This window comes from Dothidotthia symphoricarpi (assembly GCF_010015815.1).
Source record: "Dothidotthia symphoricarpi CBS 119687 unplaced genomic scaffold P153scaffold_15, whole genome shotgun sequence".
NCBI classification, from domain to species: Eukaryota; Fungi; Ascomycota; class Dothideomycetes; order Pleosporales; family Dothidotthiaceae; genus Dothidotthia; species Dothidotthia symphoricarpi.
In genome coordinates, this window is record NW_022985022.1 from 444,500 (window position 1) to 464,686 (window position 20,187).

The window sequence follows — 20,187 nt, forward strand, 5'->3', positions numbered from 1 at the left end:
GGACCATAAGTAAGACTTACTCCAACATATCGCTCAGATTATTCCACAAAATACAGACTAGGGTATAAATGCCACACACAAAAAAAAAGAGAGAGAGAGAGAACCATCACTACCTCCCAACCACGTTTCCCCACCCTCCCCAAACCAACCCCCTAAATCAACCTACCACCCCCCTTCCCCTCTTCCCTCCCCTCCCTCTCAGCAGCCAACTCATGCACCCCCTCCGCCCCCCTCCCCCCATCCATCTCATGCACCACCCCACCCACCCCATACTTACCCATCCCGCCCGACGACCCAATCTCCGCCGCCGCAACCGCAGAATCCTTCTCATACCGCGCATTCCCCGCATCCGTCTCGTGCGGCTTCCCACCCGCAAAGTCATCAGACAACTGATGCGTCTCCTGGTTCGAATCCATGCGAGCCGTCGTATTGCGGCGGTGGCGGCGCAGCAGGAAGAGTATGAGCGTGAGGAGCAAGATGAGGCCGACTAGAGCGCCCAGGACGGCGCCGGCGATTGCGCCGGGGGAGGGGGTGTGGGATGGTGTGGGGGTTTGGGCGGGGCTGCTGCTGCTGGAGGATGCGGGGAGGGAGGTGGAAGTGGTGTTTTTACTGTGTGAGGAGGTGTTGAGTGCGCAGCCGAGCGAGGGGGAGTGCGGCGCAAATCCGTCGATCGGGTGCGCGTATGCTTGTATACCGGTTTTTGATGCGATCCAGGGCTCGGTGCCGGTGGAGCCTTCGGAGTTGTATTTCAGCGCTGTGAGGGTCGAGGAGACGGTGAAGTCGCTGTAGCATGTTCCGCCGTAGGCGGGGCGGGAGGAGACGGCTATGGAGGAGGGTGGGGCGAACTTGTAGTCGCTGTGTTGTGTTGTGTTAGTCCTTTTTGCTGCGTTTCGGGGGATATAGATAGGACTTCACTCACGACGGACAGCACGCGATGTAATTATTGTCCGCGGCGAACATGGTGCAGAAGTTCTGCGGACACACTAGCGGGCTCATGACGGGCACGATGGAGGACCCCGTCGCGCCGGCTGACATGGATGTGTAGCTACGTAGGAATTCGCTGGGGTAGCAGTCCGAGACGGTCGTGTTTGGGTACGGCACGGGTTCGTTCGCCCACATGAAGTAGCCTGGCGGCGGCAGGATGGTGATGCGGTTCGCTGTACATTGTGCGGGTGGGGTGAAGGTTGTCGAGAGGGCGAGTGTGATTGTGGGTTGCGCGGCTGTGGGTGTGGATGAGGCTTGTGCGGTGGGAGTTGCGGAGTCCTGGGGCGCGCGGATTCGGGCTCCTGCCATGATGATGTGGGAGTTGATATTTGACTCTTCTTTCTATTTCAATGTTTTATTTGTCCTGGACTTTTGAGAAATCGGGCGGTGTTGTCCAATTCTTGCAGAGAACGAATGTTTCAACACGAAAGGTCGACTGGTAACCCGTTACAGAGAGCAAGAGAACGAAGATGATCAAGGTCTATGCGCGGGGAACCCGTTAAGAATATGTACGCTCCCCCAGCCCTGTCCCAGCATTCCACGCCCCAGTACCTGATACCGGTGTCAGCTCAGTAAGCCACGCCGGGATCGATAAAGTGCTGATATTCATTAAACATCCTTACTAGTGCGAGATTGTACAACCTTTTAAGGCCCCCCAAGTAAATCCACCCATAACCTACCCGTTCCTCCAAACAAAACCTCAGGGGGCATGCCGCCTGCTCCGAAACGGCCTGGAACCATCGAAATCCTGGAGCAAAATCCCAAACCAGCAGCCCATCGCGGTCGCAGAGGGAGATTCCGCCAAAGGGCACATGATGAGCAACGCCAACACTGCTCTGGGTAAAGGTGGGTAGGACAAGGTGTTCTCTGCAAAGTTCCACGACAGCCGTTGGGGCGTCCTCTCAACCAAACAAAACTAGGCGAGTGAACAAGCAAAGAGCAAGGCTTGGACGCCGAATCAAATCGAATAGAATTGAGGGCGGTACGACGGACCTGTACCTAGCGCGCGCCTTAGCCGCCCCGTCAGGAACTGCTTGTTTTCTTTCATCTCGCTTGGCCTTGCCGATTGAAGCTTGACTCGTATCGCTGACAACGGCTCTGCGAGGAAGAAACACCCGCGTTCTCGCTACACATCGGCCGCTGCTTGTGCGATTGCATCGGGTCGGAGGAATATGCGCTGCATGATACAGCGAGGGAGGCGGGGTTCTTTTTTTGCGGGCTTCCGGCTGGTTGAAGAGGAGTCGTGGTCGCTGACGTGATGTTCCTACGTTTCAGCCTCTTCGTGCTTATTAAACCCGCGCTGCAGGAGACTAGACAGAAGCGGGAAATGCTAAATGCACAGCTAGCTTTTTGGGGGTCATCAGTGTGCTGGAAACTATTTGTTCGATTTGCTGTTATATTGTGAAAAGACGTTAGTGGTGGGTCTGCCTTTATTGTTGGGCTACCGCACACGGGAAGATATTCACTTCTTCATAATCCTCGTCCTGTTCCCCATATGCAGCTTACTCAACACTCTGCAACTCCAATAAGAGTCGTAAGATCGAGTCATGGATGTGGTAAGGCCCACAAGTCGGCACAAGGAATATTTGACCCATTTGGTTACCAACATGAACTCGATCATACGTCTGCAATCCACTTCTTTGCTTACATCGTTCCACGGCTCGAAGTCTTGATAGCAAACGTCAGTTGGAGCTCTGATATTTATGAAGGTGTTGCAGCAAGAAAGGACTAACTCAATCATCTTTCCAGGAAAGTATACACCTCCTTATCATACACATGGTTGTATGAAAATCCATCTAACCTCAAGGTATTTCCTTCAAAACCGTAGATGTCATCTCGTAGTCTCACACATTTGACATGACACACGCTCATCGATCTTGATTTGCCCATCGCCTTTCCAATGACTCCAAGACAGCCTCGTGTCCTGGTTTCGGTACGCTATCAGAACCGAAGCATCCCGAGTACCTCAACTCCTCATCGTTCAGAAATCTAGGTCCTTCTCATCCATTAGCATTTCAAACCCTTTCCTCTCCCCCATCATCTTCGTTTTCATCCCCTTCACTTTACTTGCGTTTCAAGTCCAAAATCACACATCTTGACGCGTTCCATTCTTCCGACGATGGCGTTAATCGCATCAACAGCCGTCGGTAACGTTGGATGCTGTAGGCGTATCTTGCATCCGATATATCCGCCGCTGATGCAGATGGTCTTTCCGATGTCAGGCAACGCTTACGGTCCAGAGCTCCTGGTTGCAAACGAAGCGTGCGCTGCTCCGGCCCCTTCACCTATCAGATTTGTTGTACTCTTTACTTCGTGCCGTGTTCTTATAATTACGATCCAGGGTCATAGCCGAACATTTACGGGACGGAAACAATCTTTCACCCTACATACGAGTCTTCTTGCTTATGATGTTATCTGTAGTTCCGAGCGTAGGGATGTTCCTCCTCACAACCTTGATACAACAAAAGCTATTAAGAATTCTCATCTTGATTTAATGTTACCTTCATATGCAACTTCAGAGGATATACCTGAACCCCTTATTATCGAGCTCTGTCACATCATGCATACCCGCCTCCACGGCAGCCTTCTCCTCCTCATCCGTCAGACGTGCTCCACTCGCCGACTCCCTGTCGCGCCTCTTGTTCACAGACCACATGTAAGCGAATAGCGTGAGGACAGCGACAAGCTTGACAGTATATCCAACGAGCATCCTGAATTCCTGTCAGCAAGAAACAAACGAGGATCGAAAGACACAGAGAGGGGAGACCCACGCGATGTACGCCGACTTATAACCCGGCGCCTCACTACTCTTAAATGTCTGCGGCCCAATGATGTTTCCTACGCAATAGCCTGTGAAGAGTGCCGCGCCTGTGAGCTGTTTCTTCGTGTACCCCGCGACGTTACTCGACACGATGGTCAGACTAATACTAAACCCCAGTCCTTGGAAGTAACACATCCACAGCGCAACCAGACGACCCCATTTGTTGTCGTCTGGGAGACCGACGAGCAGACCGGCGCCGATGATGCATATCAAATTAGCGACTGTCATGGTGATGCACCGACTGTTGGGGAAGTGCGTGCAGATAAAGCCGCCTGCGAGGAGAGCGAGGAATTGCACAGCACCGCCGGGGATCTGCAGATACTGGGTGCCGAGTGTGGATACCCCGAAGGATTTTATGATCAGGGAAGTGAACTGCGACAGGATGAGTGAGGCCAAGACTTGAATGTAGGGATGGGGGCTCTTACGGAAGTCAAAGCAGCATTTGGGATCTGGGCGCCTACCGCCATGATGAACAGGATCCAAGTCTTCGGGTCGTATAGTGTTTGCCATGCTTGGTATTTCTTGAAATGCTTGTTCTTGACACCCTGTCTGTTGCCTGCCACGCGTTCGACGGCAACAGCACGCTCTCTTACAGTGAGGAATTTGGCTGTTGTTGGAAGGTCGGGAAGGAAGATAAGAGTGACAATGCCCATCGCTATACTTAGGGAGCCGAAGATGATGAACACATACATCCACCTTGGCAGTCCTGTCGTAATATGGCCCACGGCATACCCGATTAGTCCGCCAAACATCGTTGCGATGCCGTTAGTGCAATAGTACGCTTCTAGGCGTAAAGGTTGCTCGGGTGATGTGTACCACATGCTCATCATCAAGACGAAGCCCGGGTTGATCGTGGATTCCAGCAAACCGAGAAGGAAGCGATTTGCGGCCATGCCAGCGAAGTTGTGACATGCTGGTGTGGTGATGAGAATAACACCCCACCCTGATACTTATCAGTGGAAGTCTATGTATGCTTGGAGTATAGCTCACCAAGTGTGCAGAACCCAATGAATTTCGCGATAGGGAGGCGCTGAAGCAAATACCCAGCCGGATACTGCCCGGAGAGATATCCGAAATAGAAGATGCTACCTAGACGCTATTAGCATCTAAAACACTATCGAGATTGAAGAAACTCACCCAACCATGAGTAGTCCTGGCCCTTGAGATTGGTGCCCTCTTGTAACCCAAACGAAGTTGCGTAGTTGATTCCGTTCTTGTCGAGGTACTGCAAAAGATATATGAAAAACAATATCGGAACAATCCTGGTGTCTATCTTTTTCAGTGTCTTCTTTGCCTCCACAGGATCGATGCCGATGCCTTCGTTGTTTTTGTACGCTTCATACGTGTCGTCCATCTCGGACGAAGCTTCCGAGGGAAGGATCGATGATGGCTGGCTGACTTCGACGTCTTTATCGTGAAGCGTAGGGGTCGCCATGGTGGAAACAGTCGGTTGCTATGCTTGTGACAAACTGATCGTAGTCAGGAACGACAATCTGGTTTCACAGTCGAGGGATTTATTATATATCCTCCAGGTATGAGTCGGTTTCTTCGACAGAATTTCTACTCTTCCACTCCGCAGCGATTCAAGAAAAAACCAAGTACTGGGAGAACTGGATTCAACGTAACATCGGCGCATGGATATAAGAAACGCAACGGCATTTTGAGCCCGCGGATTAAATAACAAGCTTGGACAAAGCCACGGAAGCTTATAAAACGGTACTGCCATTGGCGTTCAGACGGTACGTAGGGCACGAGGGTGCCGGATCACGACATCGCAAGCTGGGTTGACGCGAGCTGCGAGCGTCTGTATGGAGGCGATCAGCACAATCCCTCAAACGAGCAAACGTCAACGTTCCGTAAGGGTGTTCGGGAGTTTAGGAAGACGAATACTGCTTGGGGAATGAATCAGAAAGTAAATCTCTCTTCATGGTGAGGCTCATGTCCTAGAGCAATACCTGAGTTCTTGTCTTTAATCCTTTTGCTTCATTCAATCATGTCACATGGCTTATATATCCTCAAAATATGCCTCGTTGAATTCCAATTCTCTTCTTCATCTGGATATCTCGATGCCTCTCCAGGCGAGGAGGGTGTCGTGACGGGATTGAATTTCTGCTGCAAGGAGTCGTCATCGCTCATGGGATGGTGCTTGTATTTGCGCAGGTTGCAGGAATGTCACACAGATGTTTTGACAAGCAGAATGTAAACACCATTCGCGTTACCTAGGAAGGTTGTTGTCTGGACTTCTTGGTTGATGAACCATGTTGAGCACTGAGCAAAAGTTCGACAAAATGGACGTGCGCTCACAAGATGCGGAAGCCCAACACTTTTACTTCTGTTAGCGACACAAAAGAACCCTCTCCTGCCAACAAAATTTACCTTTACAAATACGATCCACTGTAGTTTTGCATCCTGCCTCTCTCAATCAAGGTTCTTGTAATTGTGCTTATCATGACAAGACTCCTTGTTCGAAAGTCAGCCTCACTTATCGATCATCTCGATAGTTTGCCATGTGCTTGGAGATAGAAAAGCACTCTGAAATTAATGCAGTTCTGAATGCGCGAATGAGAGCGAGCATCCTGAACACCATCAACTTCTGAAGCGACGTCACCTACACCAATCTCCACACAGATCTCACACAGACGGTATTTTAGAAACAACACCAAGACCCTGCGTCCAGTGTGTGACGGCCCGACTACATCACTCGCCAGGTTCCCCACGACGCACTCCACATCAGCGCAAGGCTATCAAAGCCCGACCAACAGCAGTGCGGGTATACGACGTCATACGGGCAGAGTCGGATTGCGTCGTGTCCTCTGGTTTGCTGAGAGCGAATGCACGTCGCTAAGATCTGACAGAGGCTCGACCGTAGCGATATCATTGATTGAGAGGCGGGGTGGCGAAGAATACGTAGATCTAACGAAAACAACCCCACGGAACCACAAAGCTCCTGTCAGATATACACAGTTTCTTCACGACATCTTTACCTTTCTTAATAAATTCATCCACTGTACTGCTTGGTCGCATTAGAGGCATTATCAACATTCCTTCCATCACACCGCTGCTTGCTACCCCGAGTTTGGCGTTCCTGCTTATCTCAGTCCCGCATCCCCGACCACTGGTTTATCGTGCGCACGGATCTCCGGAATCTATCAGCGCTCGCATTTTTTGCACTTAGCGAGAATTTCACAAGCTTGACTCCTTTCGCATCATAGAGATATATCCACCGCTTCCCCACCACCACCAGCCTCGACGGCATCGACATTACATCTAGAATCAGTTCTCGAACCCAGAACACGCCGACGCGTACGAAGATAATTTTTCCGACGTAATATAGAGCATACGGATAAACGACACACGACCGTCATAATGAAGTACTTTCAGCAATCACTCAACTTCGACTACTCATGGGAGGAAGTCTCGACAAGTAACTGGCAGAAATATGGGCCCTGGAACGAGAAAACACCACACGTCATCGCCGTCGACACACTGAGCCGAACCGTCGACGCGCAAACAGGAATCGTAAGTCGACCCTTCAATCACATGCAAAATATTGCATACACCGCCTCGACTCAACATATTCCCACAACGAAGAAAACACGAAACTAACATATCCCCAACAGATGCGCACAGAACGTCTAATAACCTGCCAGCAATCGACGCCAAAATGGATAAACTCCATCCTCGGCGGCACAGACGTATCCATGGTCTACGAAACCTCCTACGTCGACCCCGTCGCCAAGAAACTCACAATGTGCTCCATGAACGTCACCATGGCGGACCTCATGGCCGTCCGCGAAACCTGCACATATACACCCAACCCCGCCTCGCCATCAGACAAGACAAGTTTCACGCAAAGAGCTGAAATCACCGCCCTGTGCGGCGGCTGGCAGAAAATCAAAAACAGCATCGAGCAGTTCACCGTTGAGCGCTTCCAGCAGAACGCCGTGCGCGGAAAGGAGGGCTTCGAGATGGTGCTTGAGCGCGCGCGACAGGTCTTTCAGGAGCAGAGGGAGCTGCTGCAATTGCAGCAGGACAGCCAGATTTTGAGGCAGGTCAAGATCTGAGGGGGTCCTCGTCTACACTACTCTCCTCCATTCGAACATGGGATATCGGCATCGACATCGAGCATCTCGGTACTCATGCTTGTCTCCATCCGTCCGGTTTTGGGAGGTTTCTTGAAAAAAGTCGATTACTTACATGGGGCGTTACGAAAAGCAAAGATTTTTGCCGGCGTTGTAAATACCCCTTCTCTGTCCGAGTAGATGGTCACTCGAGACGTTTAGATACATGATAGACACGGCCGCTGATAGATAGATTAACTATATACATATTTCACTCTTCATGTGTGGGTCTTGTTGCTTGGCGGGTGAAGACTTGGACGTCTTGTGCTCCGGGGATGAGATGTGATGTGGTAGATGCATCACCACTTTACCCATGTGGTCTAGCGTCTAATCAATGCACATACAAGCATGATGAAAACACTGCCAGATTCATCCAACAAAGAGTGTATTCATTGTAGGTACTTAAAGGAGCGGACGTCTTGTCATTTGGCAGCAGCAGCCGATTGACGCGAGACAAGACAAATCAGGTCGATTCAGGAAAGAGTGGGAGGTAACCCATACTTCCCCAGAGGAGCGTTACTGTCAAGTCATCATTAGATGGCTAAACCATGAATTATCATGGTAGTCATTCTACGAAGGAGCTCATAGATTGCAAGACCTAAGCCCCTTATGCTTAGGTCTCAGAGCAAACGAGCTCCTTGGTAACCACGGGTAAGTGGTTGGTATCATAACTTTTGGTATGTTGCGCCAGAACGCCAAACCATGCATATGCAGGTATTTCAAAGCAACTTTCGCCGCTTCATCGCTCTACTTTTAAGCGAAGTGGGTCTTTGACTTCAACCCTCGTTATCTACAACTCCAATGCCTTCTTGGCCATGGCGAGCGCACCGTCGAAAGACTTGTTGCCTCCGATGAAGCCGGCGGCGTGGACAAAGACACAGCCTGAGATGCCGGATACCTGGTCGAGCTGCTCGTCGCGGACGCCCTTCCAGGCATCCGGGAGATCTTTGCGGTTCTCGAAGCCGCCGTTCTCCTTACTCACGGCGCGGATGCGCCACTTGCCCTCTGGCTTGTCCTCAGGGAAGAGGGCGAACAGGACTTGCGGTGCCACACCTTCTGGGATGGGTGACTCCTTCTCAAGCGAGTACAGATGATCCGCCCAGGGCATGCCATCAGGGAGGACGAGGATGCGACCCTGAGAATCATACTGGAAACGAGAATCGTAGGCTTTCTTGACCTCGTGACGAGCGGGCAACCAGTTCTCGGCGCGGTTGGTCAGCTCCAGCTGGAACTGCTCGCCCACGAATTGCGAGGCTCTCAAGAAGCGCATGTCCTCCTCGGCCTGCTTCTGCTCCGCAGACTTGGTCTCATCTGCAACTTTGGAGTGGGAGTAGTTGTAACGACCGACGACGCTGGCGATGCTGAAACCGCGGTCCTCGAACTTTTTCTCCAACCCCGCTTTCTCCAAGTCCTTGGGCGCAATGATGTTGACGCCGTTGTCGTTCGCGTCAAAGGCCTCGATGAAGTCGGTGTATATTTTCTCAAAGAGCAGGTCCAGGTCAGGCCCAGCTGATAGACCAGTCACGGCGGAGATGATGTCCTTGCCAAAGTGGATGTACACCAGCCCCGCGGAGGAGAGCTTGGTGTTGTGGCCTGGGAAGACGGTGTTGAACTCGCGCTGATGGTGGTCGTAGCGCTTGTTGGCGTCATCGTACTCGGCGCCTACATCGACAACGGTGTGGCATGTGGCCAGGACAGCGGGGTCGCGGGTGCGGACAAGCTGAGAGTCGAGGTAGGTGGGGAGGAGTCGCAGCATGGACACGGCAAGAGCCTCGTCGGCGTGGAAGTGGCCACTGGATGGAGTCAGAATGATTGAATCATGACATGTGCTGGCGTGTCTTGCCTGTGTGTCCCGATCAAAGGCGCCTCGACCTTGAGCCTCTTGATGGGGTTTTCGGTGGCCATTGCTCGGAGTGAATAGACGAGATTGGGGGCAGAACGGGGTTTGTGAGTGCGAAGAATGTGTCTGACGGGCTGAAATAGCACTGGTGTCCGGGAGAACATGCAAATTTGTCAATGTGAGGTTCGAAAGCACTTCCTTGCCCGCGGCCTTGGCAAACCAGTAGAGATGTGGCGACGCGGGCACTACGCAATTTTGGGGAAAATGTCAGAGATCGACACGGCGTGGAAGCTCGTCCTGAATTTCTTTTCCTAGCCGGTAATTTGACTGCACAAAGAACAGGATTGCCCTGGAACGGTCACGTTTCTGCGTCACTCGACGAGCCTACCGACACGGCTCCGTCATCCCGACCACATTGCGGGCTCAGATCACCTGGCAGCACGCGACAGCCATCGCCAATCACGCACAGCTTGCAGTTGTGCCTGGTCTCGCAAGCAAGACATCGACGCAACCGCCTGCATCCTCGTCCCGTCTGCAGCCTGTCTCTTTTCCGTTTGTCTCCACAAACACACTTTGTCTGGCTTTTTTTCAATCTTCCAGCGCTTCCCCCGCACCCACGAGTTCCCGCGCGGCATTCGCAGCATTTGCACGTGAAGATACATTTCCCGCCAAGCGCAACGGCCAGAAACGAGCGAACAGCGCACCAGCCTCACCAAAACTCCCCACGCTCACAGCCACCTGCACACGGCGACTCGGCCCTTGAGTGACTTCCCACAACCTCCACCGCGCAATCTGCGCGTACACCGCGCGTCCACAGCCTCTTGCACCCACAGTGCTCGTCACCAGTCAAGCTCGTTCCAAAACGAGCTTGGCAAGGACAGCGCCTCCAGATGTGGCTCACCAGGGTGCTCTCGTCGACGACCTTCCTCGGCGCCATCATATTCACAATCCCGCTTGCATTCGACATTGGCGGGCGAACATGTGGGCTGGCCTTCTCGCTGGGCCTTAGCACATACTACTTCCTGTACTCCGTCCTGCGACTGGCGACACCGGACCATTCGAGATTCAGATGGGCGCTATGCAACATGGTCGCGTGGGCACAGTGGCTGGCGATTCCAACACTGCTAATATGGAGCCTGAACAAATTCTCCATCGATGCGAACAATAGCTCGGGCTGGGTGGAGCGCACATTCGGTGGACGGAGATCAGACTTCAAGTCGGTGACGGACTGGGTGTTTGGCGCAGAGGGGCTGCTGCAGAGTGCCTCAATTGGTGCATGGGACAAGACGCTGAGGTACAGCACACCTGTCTTCCAGGTCGCCGAGGGCTTTTGCAGTTTGTTGGTTATTCAGGCTGCTGGGCAAATCACACGATGGGTAGTGAACAGAGAGCGGGGTGACAGTTGGATGGTAAGATCCCAAGTTCTTTGATTGTACTGCAAAAGCTAACTAAAGCGTAGATTGGCCTCCTGATCACGTCTGCCTCCATCATCTCAACCTCCGTCTATTTCCTCTGGCGCATCACTACCTTCCCCGAGATTAGCAATGTAGACGCTATTCTCATTGGTGTAGCCATCACGACAGCCATATTTCTCGGTGGATGGGGTATCGTCAGTGCGCGAGGCAACCCAGTTGAATCCTCATTGCTTGTACGTTTTCCTCGTGACCCCCTCCAAATTCTGCTAACATCCACACAGTTTGCCTACGTGACCCTCTGCATCTACCAAATCTTCACAGACTATCAGCCCTCTCCAGATTCAATTCCCGCGGCAAACGCTTCCGACCCTGCGCTACCTCCACTTCCACCAATAATCATGGCATCGTACACGACGCTTCTCCACGCCATGGGCTCCCTCCCTACCATCATCCACACCGGATTCAACCTCATGGTCGGAGCCATCATGACCATCACGCCTTCCGTCATCATCTCGCTCGCCTACCGCGTCTTCGTTATGTATGCCGCAGCCCGCATCATCCCTGCCATACGGGAAAGCGGCGCGAGAGCATTATCGCAAGAACCAAGCCTTGACGACGACGACGAGACGTCCAAGATCCTTGGATTCCTGACATGGTTCAGCCCCAGTATCATCATTGCAGTCTACACTAGCCTGCTAATGCAGCACTTTGCCAGCGGAAACGGCACTGACGGAAGCGCCGTCACGGGAGAGTGGTGGAAAAACCAAGGCGGTGATGCGGGTGGGAATACCTGGAGATGGGTGAACCTTGCCATCACGATGGGCCTGTACGCCATCGAACTGAAGATCTCGAACCAGGACGACGACGGCAGGTTGACAAGTCATTGGAAAGTCGATTAGATCAGCACACTCGACACGGTCTAGACGATCTTACCCTGCCGTGTAAAACGCAGAAATAGAGCCACAGGATGGCCAAGAGGCGCACGAGCGAGCAGAACAGCTCACCGCAAGACGATGTGAAGCAGATAGAGAAAGGATTTCGCCTGAAGAGAGGCTAGGCAAACACTGGAGTAGCGACAGCCGCGTCCTTTTTTTCGCGGGCCTACAACGTGTGGGGTTCTTTGTTTTTTTTATCTTACGTTTATTTTTTTGGTTTTCTTCCTCTTCATCTTCATCCGATTTCAGCATGAGCGCGCACTTCTTCAGATACCCCGAATTTGAAATATGGGATTTTGTTTGTATTTGGGCATGGGGGGGTATGGATCTCGGCTTGAGTGGGTGTAGGTGTAGGTGTAGGTATAGGGATATGTACAACGAGGGATGGGAATAGGGGTCTTGTGTGGGGAAAAAGGATTGTGCGAGTATGAGTGGGGTGTGCATGGGAATGACTGGGGGAGGTCTTTTGCTACTTTGGTGGTGCTGGCGGTGGTGCTGGGGGCGTGTAGATGTATTCTATCTACTATTTCGAACTGCTCGACATACTCTTACCCGTACAGTACAGCATAATTCGTGCAAACCACTCCGAGAAGATGGAGTTTTTCCCCTATAGAAACACCGTAAGGGTGGTTTGTCTGCATACAGACGTTTATATTTAAATGATAGCGCAATGCTACAGTACAGGGCAAGGCAAGGCAAGACAAGCTAAGGGTATCCTCATCTCTATCCTCAAAACTACATGTGCACAGCATCCCATTATCACTCATCATATTATACTCATGCCATGCATGGTACATCGTATCATACCCCCTCACCACCATCTCAAATTTTCCACCGCATAGCAAAATCACAAGTATATCATTCTCCCCACTGCCAGTGTGGTTGATGTACACTTGCAGACGCATCTCAGGGTGTGTTGTGTTACGTCCCATTACACATCTAATCAACATATCTACCTATCTAGCAGTTTACTTGCGAGTCTTCCACTACGTCGCTATGGAATTTCGTTTACATTTACCATGGATTCGTACTGGATGTATACTGGACTTTTGGTATGTGGTGGGGTGATTTGGGTATGTGATACTTTGAGGCGGATAGAGACATAAGGGAGTGTGGTAGGTGGATAGAGACATAAGGGAGTGTGGTAGGAGGAAGTGGACGGGACGGATGGGATGGGCTTGTATATAGATGAGTCGCTAAGTTGTAGAGGTGTGAAGGGTTGGTTGGTGAGGTAGGATGAGGGGCTTAGACATTGTGATTGAGCGGGGTGTACGACGAAAGAGGGGGATTCTGAGAGGAGGATGAACAGTGGGGTAGAACTTAGGCGTAGAAAGGAACGAGGGGCCGTGTTACATGTAGAGTAGACTGTTCAAGGATCAAGGCGTCAAAGTACGTGACGAGAAATGCGCGAGTCCAATTCGACCAGCTGAAAACTTTTCATCCAGCCAGACAGCCAGCCAACCAGCCAGCTGACCGATATTTCTCCCCAGACGTGCAGATACTGCAGACAAGCGTCGACATGATGCACAGCAGTACCTAGATCAACTCAAACTTACCATAAACCACATTGTGTAGCGAGTGAGCGAGTGAGCGAAACACCCCACTCGTCCTCCACCGCGGCGGCGGCACTGGCGTCAACCAAGTAAACGAGCTGAAATAAGCGCTTTGCTAAATTGACGCCAACGCGAGGTGACTAGGCGCATTTGTCATACTATACGTGTGCTTGACGTACGCGTGGCCATGTAGGTCTCGAACCTCGAGGCTGTAAGCGCTGCTGTGAGCGCTTGTATAAGCGCCTACGTCTTGGTAGCGGATAGGTGTAGAATTATGACGTATATGCGCTACGGTGTGCAGAACACTAGATGTATGGACGTGGGGGATTGCTGCATATGGAGGAATGGAATGAAGTGGAATGGGTGAAGGGTTGAGCTCCAGAGTGGAAGTTAGACTGCTTTCCTGGAGTCACAAGATTCGAAGGAGTAAAGAGAATTTGAGTGTGTGGGCAATGCCCCGCAAGATTCTTTCGGCTAACATCCGATTTGAGAGATCAATTGTCCATGTGTTATTGTTGAAGTGCCCAGGCGGAGTTGTTGTAGCATCCGACAGTTCGTAAACATGGTCGACTAAATAAGATGATAAATTTCGGCGCACATGTCATTTTAGTACGGAGGTTCGTAACTTGAGCATCCTACTCGAACAAGCATGCTACTATTCGAGTTAGAACATAACCAGCGTTCCAAGATCAGTGTCCAGGAGGAGTGATAAATGGTACCGTAACAGTGGCGAGCATGTAACGGCAACAAGCGAGTGATGTCCCTGACAAGTGTCCCCGGACTTGCAGAGCCGACTTGTCCGTATTTGACATGAACGACAAGAACATGAATACCTCCATTTGGTGAGATTGCCGATGATGGCGTGTGGCGTCATGAATGCACGGGGACAGCATACGATTCCTAGCCGCAGCCGTCGGATACAAGCAGATGTATAGATCGATGCGGCTAGCATCTCGCACTTGCATTGCAGCTCCCAATTATGAAGATGTGATAGCCGAGCCCTGTGCAGATGTAGTGGTGCAATGCGAGCGTATCACTATTGACAGTTCCGAGTTCATAGAGGATCGCTCTATTGAAGGCCTGAACGAGTTAGCATGTCTCCCCATGATTCTAAGCGACTCATCTAGGGACGTGGTTCTAGGATGCTCCGTGCGTATGAACCGTAACGAAGGCGTTAGTGGATCATGATGATATGTTGCAGTATCGGAAGGATGAGTCCGTGGCGTACTCGTTCTGCCTCATCGTTGCGCTTGGTGAGCAACATCCTGTAACTGCCCATTCGAGGGCAGAAGAGCGAGGAATGGGTACAATGATAAGCAGTTGTCGATGCTTTGCCCTGTCAACCTCCATGGTTGATTTGTCTTGCGGTGTTGATGAGAAACGAGTATTCGAAAAGTGGCTGGAGCATTGTTGAGCTCAACTCTAGGACTAAGAATTCCAAGCTCATCCAGGCGTGACTAGTTTCTGCTCAAGCAGTTAACTCAACACCAACGGGCTCAACTATCGGCTAAGATTTGAGCTGAATACTCGTATTCCAAGAACTGTCCTCGTGCGCGGGAAGAAGTTAGGGAGAGATTCGTGTGGCACAGTGATGGGAGCACTGGGTCGAAGTGATCCCCCGCGCTCTTACACGCGGTACCGAGAATTGTGTTCGCGCGAGTCGTTCGTATGCATAATGTCAGGATAAGTTCTGGTGGGGAGTGGTACACCAAAATGACAAGGATGTGGACAACAAGAAGCGCGGCTCGGGAAGGTACTCATGAGCTGACTAATACTCATAGCTGAGAGCCAAGCCTGGAACATTGACATATGCAAGGGGGATGTTGCCCCAGTAAACTGGTTCACAGTGGAGCAGTTGGTATGATGATACAGTCCCAGTTGGCTGTTTGATCGCTAACGGGAGCGGAACGCGCCGCATCGTTCAAGGATAGACACTGCTGAACTGCACTGAGTGTTGCTGTGTGAAGGGAAAGTGAGGTCTCGCAAGAGGATACTTGCGATGAGCATGTCCGACGAAGAGCCGCGGCTCGTGTAGCGTCCGTTCGCCTCGTGATTGATGCACAACGACGAATGGGGCAGACCGATCAAGAGGTGCCTGCACATATACTGGATATTACCACCGAGCAATGAGAATCGTCCGAGAGATTCATATGAGAGCTGATATACTCCAGGACGTCTGGGATGCTCCAGTCGTCACCTCAATCAACGGATGTCGCGGCTCGGACGACCGTTTCTGGCGGAAAGACATATTACTAGCCTCAACCTGGCAGAGGCTTCATTTCTCCTTATCTAAACGTATTGATAGAAGTGTGCAGTATTGCTATGCAGCTCTTGGAGGGGAGAGAAGTAGGGATACACTTGTACCGTGGGCCGTGTTCTACTTTACTAATCTCCAAAATTTTGCGTGCATGCATTCGTCAGGGCTGACAATGCAGCGTGTCTGGCTAGTCTCTCAACGTTGTGGAGGACTCTGTTGGCTCGCACGCTCATAGGGTACCACTGGGAGATGTCTGCTGCACAGGTCCTGCTGTTTTCCTTTGACAATAAGACGGCAGCCGAGGTTGGTGGTGGAGCAAGCCGTGCTGGCCAATGGGAGTCGCAGACGGCGTTGGGCTCCTACCCTATCGAGCCTAGCACGAAGTCTCACCACTAGAAACAGCGGTAGTCGAGGACGGCGTAATGATGGGAGCGCGCGGGTCGTCTGCATGTGGTGAGAGTGCTAGGCGCGTGCGGCGCAAAGCACGAATGTAACGGGCCGTCAACCAATGAATCACTGGCCTGGCCTGGGCAATTAGACGCGGACGTCAGCGGAAGCCGTGGGCGCGTCCAGAGCAGGACAGGCCCAATGCATGGCCGGGCCAAACCAAGGTCACAAAGGAGCGGCGCGGGCTCGAAAAATGAAACATGGACGCGGCCTTGACGCCTGCTAGACGGCCTGGCGTACGAAGCGTACGAAGCGCGCGAGAGGGCAGGCGATACGCAGCAGCATCGGGCGATGACGCTGCGTGGGCCGGCAGACTCCAGGCGAGGGCAGGTGCCGCTCTGCCAGTGCCGTGCGGTGGGCAGTGGCTGGTGGTGTGAGGCGAGACGATCGCACGTCGAGGCTCGGGAAGGAGCACCTGTGCGCGCCTACCCTGCGATGCGCGATTGACGCAAAAGTTGGAAAGGTACGCTAGGAGGTGCTCCTGCCCAGCTGCATCGCTTCACCGACTAGCTGGCCAATCACGGCGCGCAGGCCTGGTGAAATGGATCACTGCCGCAGACGCCGGGATGCAGACGACATTTTGCCGAGCTCACTACCCTGGCTGCATCTGTGCTCGTTGTACCCTCCAGTACGGCCAGCGACGAGCTTTAGGGCTGTAGACGCGTTTTTTCCGCGAAAAAACGTGCGCCGGTACCTGTATGCAGGGTCGGATGTGTAGGAGTCGACGGCCGCTCGTCCCAGGCACCGTTCGGCGCGTCATCGACGTGTTCGGTCGTCGTTCAGAGTGCCGCCTTAGTACGCGTGGGGCTAGCGGTTAACATTTGCAGGGGATCCTGCATGCATGGCTGGCGCCAAAATTGCTGGCCAACTGCGCCTTTGGGTCCCCCTCCTCGTCCACAGCTGGTCGATTCGACTTTCTTTAAACACCTACGCTCTCCGCGACGGGGTGGCTCTGTTTCCGCCCCGCTGCCACGCCCCCATCACCACCCCGCATCGCCTCAGCCTGCACCTGGACACCCGCATCCTGCCCAGTCGCAAAGTTCTGAACAAGTCGCTTCACTTCGCGGAGAGAGCCATCCAGGCCTGCTCGTCACCGCTGCCACGAGGACACTAGCGCGTCACACGTTGCCGAGAGCCAATTCCAAGAGTCAATCGCCGCGCCAGCTGTCTCCTTCCGCGTCTGGCCATCGAGCGCGAGAGCCGTCCATTGCGCCGTGGAATAGCCAAATATATCAACTTCACGTGCCACCACCCGAGACCCATCTCACCTCACCTTGCATGTCCATAGCCAGAGAGTGCGAGACCAGCGTGTTCATGGGAGCATTTGCGCACAACGACTGGATGCCATAGGCTGGAGGCCTACACCTTACCAGACAGTCTCAAAGTGGAGGCTGCCAAAAGCACTTGGCTTGATCTCGCTGTGCGCTCTGAAACCGGCCCACAGCTCATACTCTTCGAGAACAGCCCGGCAGGAGTAGTATGTCAGCTGTGCTCCACGCGCCATTCATGAACCAGACTCGGGAGCCTTTTGCGCCTGCATTCACCGCAGTGAATGGCAGGACATCCCCCAAAACCATGACCGTAGATGCCATCCATGGGAGACCAACACCGCACACGAGTCCTGACCAATTGGACGCGAACCCGTCATCAGCTGGAGCAGCCGAATGGAAGGCTGCGCCGCGGCAGTCTGAGAATGGGTACCGTGCTGTCAGCCACTCCATCTCGCCCATTATCACCAGCGGGGACAAATCTCCTCATATGTCCAGCAAGAGAAGGCGGTCAGTGGCAGAGGAAAGCGAGGACAATCGCGCGCATCGTGCACGAGACGAATCGGCTGCAACCGTCAGACCTCTTTTTGGACCATACCCATCCGCGAGTCGGGGCGCATCGCCAAAACCTGCATACCAAGCAAAAGTGCCGGGCACAGATCATCCTCGGGACTTGACGCTTCCTCCAATCGATCGCCCAGAGCCCGAGAGACGTTGGAACACCGAGCCTCTCGAAATACCGTACAAGTGCTTTCAAGAGCCCAAGCCTCACCGCACAATGGAACACGGAAACACGGCCATACCTTCTGTGCCAATGTCACATGCAATCGCAGGCCCAATGGATGAGCCGAACGAATTTGAGCGGGAAAGTACAATGGAGATGACCCGAGCAGGTGTACAAGTGGAGATGAAGAAGAGAAAAAGACAATTCGCCAATCGCACCAAAACTGGCTGTGGCACATGCAGAAGACGCAAGAAGAAGTGTGACGAAGCCAAGCCGGAATGTACGTATTTCTCCTTTCCTCTCACTCTACTTGTCACGCTCAACCTTCCGCGCAGGCTCCAATTGCACCCGAGGCGGCTTCATCTGCGAAGGCTACGCGAAGAAAGTGCCGTGGCCAACGAACGGGGCCACGAAGCAAGCGCCCACACTACTAGCCAGAGAGCGGACATCTGTTGAATCCCGGCCGAATATCTACGGTCACTGTCAGGCATGCAATCACGTGCATGTTCCCCATTGTGATCCTCAATGTAGGACATGCGGGGAGGAGCATTTCCCTCACTGTGGTGTCGTAAAAGGTACGTAGCTTTACACCACTGTATTGAGGATTCCGAGAGTACTTCACTCGACTATGGAGACTTTGCAAATCCCAGTAAAGCTACTTAGATCAGTCCGGAATTCCAAGACCACTTTGTGTGTCTTGGAAGCTATCTGGGGGGTACTTCAGGGTGTACTTATATTTGTGGACATTTTCCCAATCTTTTACTGTGCTGACTTTACTGCCAACCACAGAGGATGCCAATCGGACGCACGCGATCTCGCATGCGCCGAGTGACAACGACAGTGCTCGAAGTCTACCAACCAACAGAAGTAGTTGGAGCCAACCATCTCAAGCATCATACATAGATCACCCTCCGCCGCCTCCACCGCCTCCACCGCCGCCGCCCTCTACATCCTATCCTCAGCCTCCTCCAGTTTCGAGTTATGAAAGACCGCCTTCTCTCCAACCTCCGGCCCCTATTCACGAAAGACCACCTCCTATCCAGGCTCCAGCCACAAGCCATGATAGACAACCGTCCCATGATTATCGTCCACCTCATCAACATATCGAGCAGTGAGTTCCCCATCATCAAAGCCAAACAACTCCATACGCATGCATGCCTTCATCTGAGGCATGCAAAAGGGGAACGACAGGCATCCATTCTTAAAGAGTGACAATATTGCTAAAGTTCGGACCAACTAAACTGACATGCATTAGGCCACCTCCACCACGTCATCCCAATCCTCGCGTGTATCATCATACTCCACACAGTATGAGTCAAGTTGCCATCAACTCTTCTCCAATCACGACGGAGCCCAAGATGCACCCACACGCTTCACATCAGCCCCGTCAAGCGTCGCTAGTTGCTCAGACCGTTGCGCCTCCGCCGCCGCCACCACCCCATTATGCGCCACCTCCAAGATCAAAGACTGAGAAGGAAAAGATGTTGGACGGCGAACCGTTCTTGCCATACAACATCCAGCTGGCTGACGAGCGCACTCAATGCACAGGAGCAGTGTACCGCTTCAATAGTACGAGCAATGCAGCAGTTGGAATTGCGCAAAGTGAGCGCGAGCGCTACTTCAAGTATATTGTAGGAGCAGGTTGGATTCAGCCTCGTCAGGGAGAACGCCATACATCCGGTCACCTCGGTGGCAGCGTCCATGTCGCTACGCCGTTCCACTGTGACTATGGTTACAACATCTCAGTTGGCGATAATGTTGTCATCGGATCCAATTGCGAGTTGCACGACTCGGGCAGAATTGCGATTGGCAGAAACACGAG

At 52.6% G+C, this 20,187-nt stretch overlaps 5 protein-coding genes across 5 annotated transcripts; 2 read left to right on the forward strand and 3 right to left on the reverse strand.

Moving 5' to 3' along the window:
* Positions 1-152: 152 nt before the first annotated feature.
* On the reverse strand, positions 153-1,293 carry P153DRAFT_358831 (uncharacterized protein; the record flags this gene model as incomplete). The annotated part of the gene is made up of 2 exons (XM_033666831.1): positions 153-855; positions 920-1,293. The coding sequence occupies 2 exons, from the start codon at positions 1,291-1,293 to the stop codon at positions 153-155; spliced, it is 1,077 nt and encodes a 358-aa protein (XP_033521602.1).
* A 2,206-nt stretch (positions 1,294-3,499) lies between these two features.
* P153DRAFT_296244 (MFS general substrate transporter) lies at positions 3,500-5,240 on the reverse strand (the record flags this gene model as incomplete). The annotated part of the gene is made up of 5 exons (XM_033664076.1): positions 3,500-3,695; positions 3,756-4,177; positions 4,231-4,748; positions 4,796-4,894; positions 4,943-5,240. The coding sequence occupies 5 exons, from the start codon at positions 5,238-5,240 to the stop codon at positions 3,500-3,502; spliced, it is 1,533 nt and encodes a 510-aa protein (XP_033521603.1).
* Positions 5,241-6,742: 1,502 nt separating this feature from the next.
* P153DRAFT_398569 (MSF1-domain-containing protein) lies at positions 6,743-8,143 on the forward strand. The gene is made up of 2 exons (XM_033671657.1): positions 6,743-7,324; positions 7,426-8,143. The coding sequence occupies exons 1-2, from the start codon at positions 7,172-7,174 to the stop codon at positions 7,867-7,869; spliced, it is 597 nt and encodes a 198-aa protein (XP_033521604.1). The 5' UTR covers positions 6,743-7,171; the 3' UTR covers positions 7,870-8,143.
* A 573-nt stretch (positions 8,144-8,716) lies between these two features.
* Positions 8,717-9,831, reverse strand: P153DRAFT_377482 (MYG1 protein-like protein; the record flags this gene model as incomplete). Its single annotated transcript, XM_033669739.1, has 2 exons — positions 8,717-9,719; positions 9,770-9,831. The coding sequence occupies 2 exons, from the start codon at positions 9,829-9,831 to the stop codon at positions 8,717-8,719; spliced, it is 1,065 nt and encodes a 354-aa protein (XP_033521605.1).
* An 825-nt stretch (positions 9,832-10,656) lies between these two features.
* P153DRAFT_295383 (ICE2-domain-containing protein) lies at positions 10,657-12,080 on the forward strand (the record flags this gene model as incomplete). Its single annotated transcript, XM_033664024.1, has 3 exons — positions 10,657-11,175; positions 11,226-11,414; positions 11,463-12,080. The coding sequence occupies 3 exons, from the start codon at positions 10,657-10,659 to the stop codon at positions 12,078-12,080; spliced, it is 1,326 nt and encodes a 441-aa protein (XP_033521606.1).
* Positions 12,081-20,187: the final 8,107 nt, after the last annotated feature.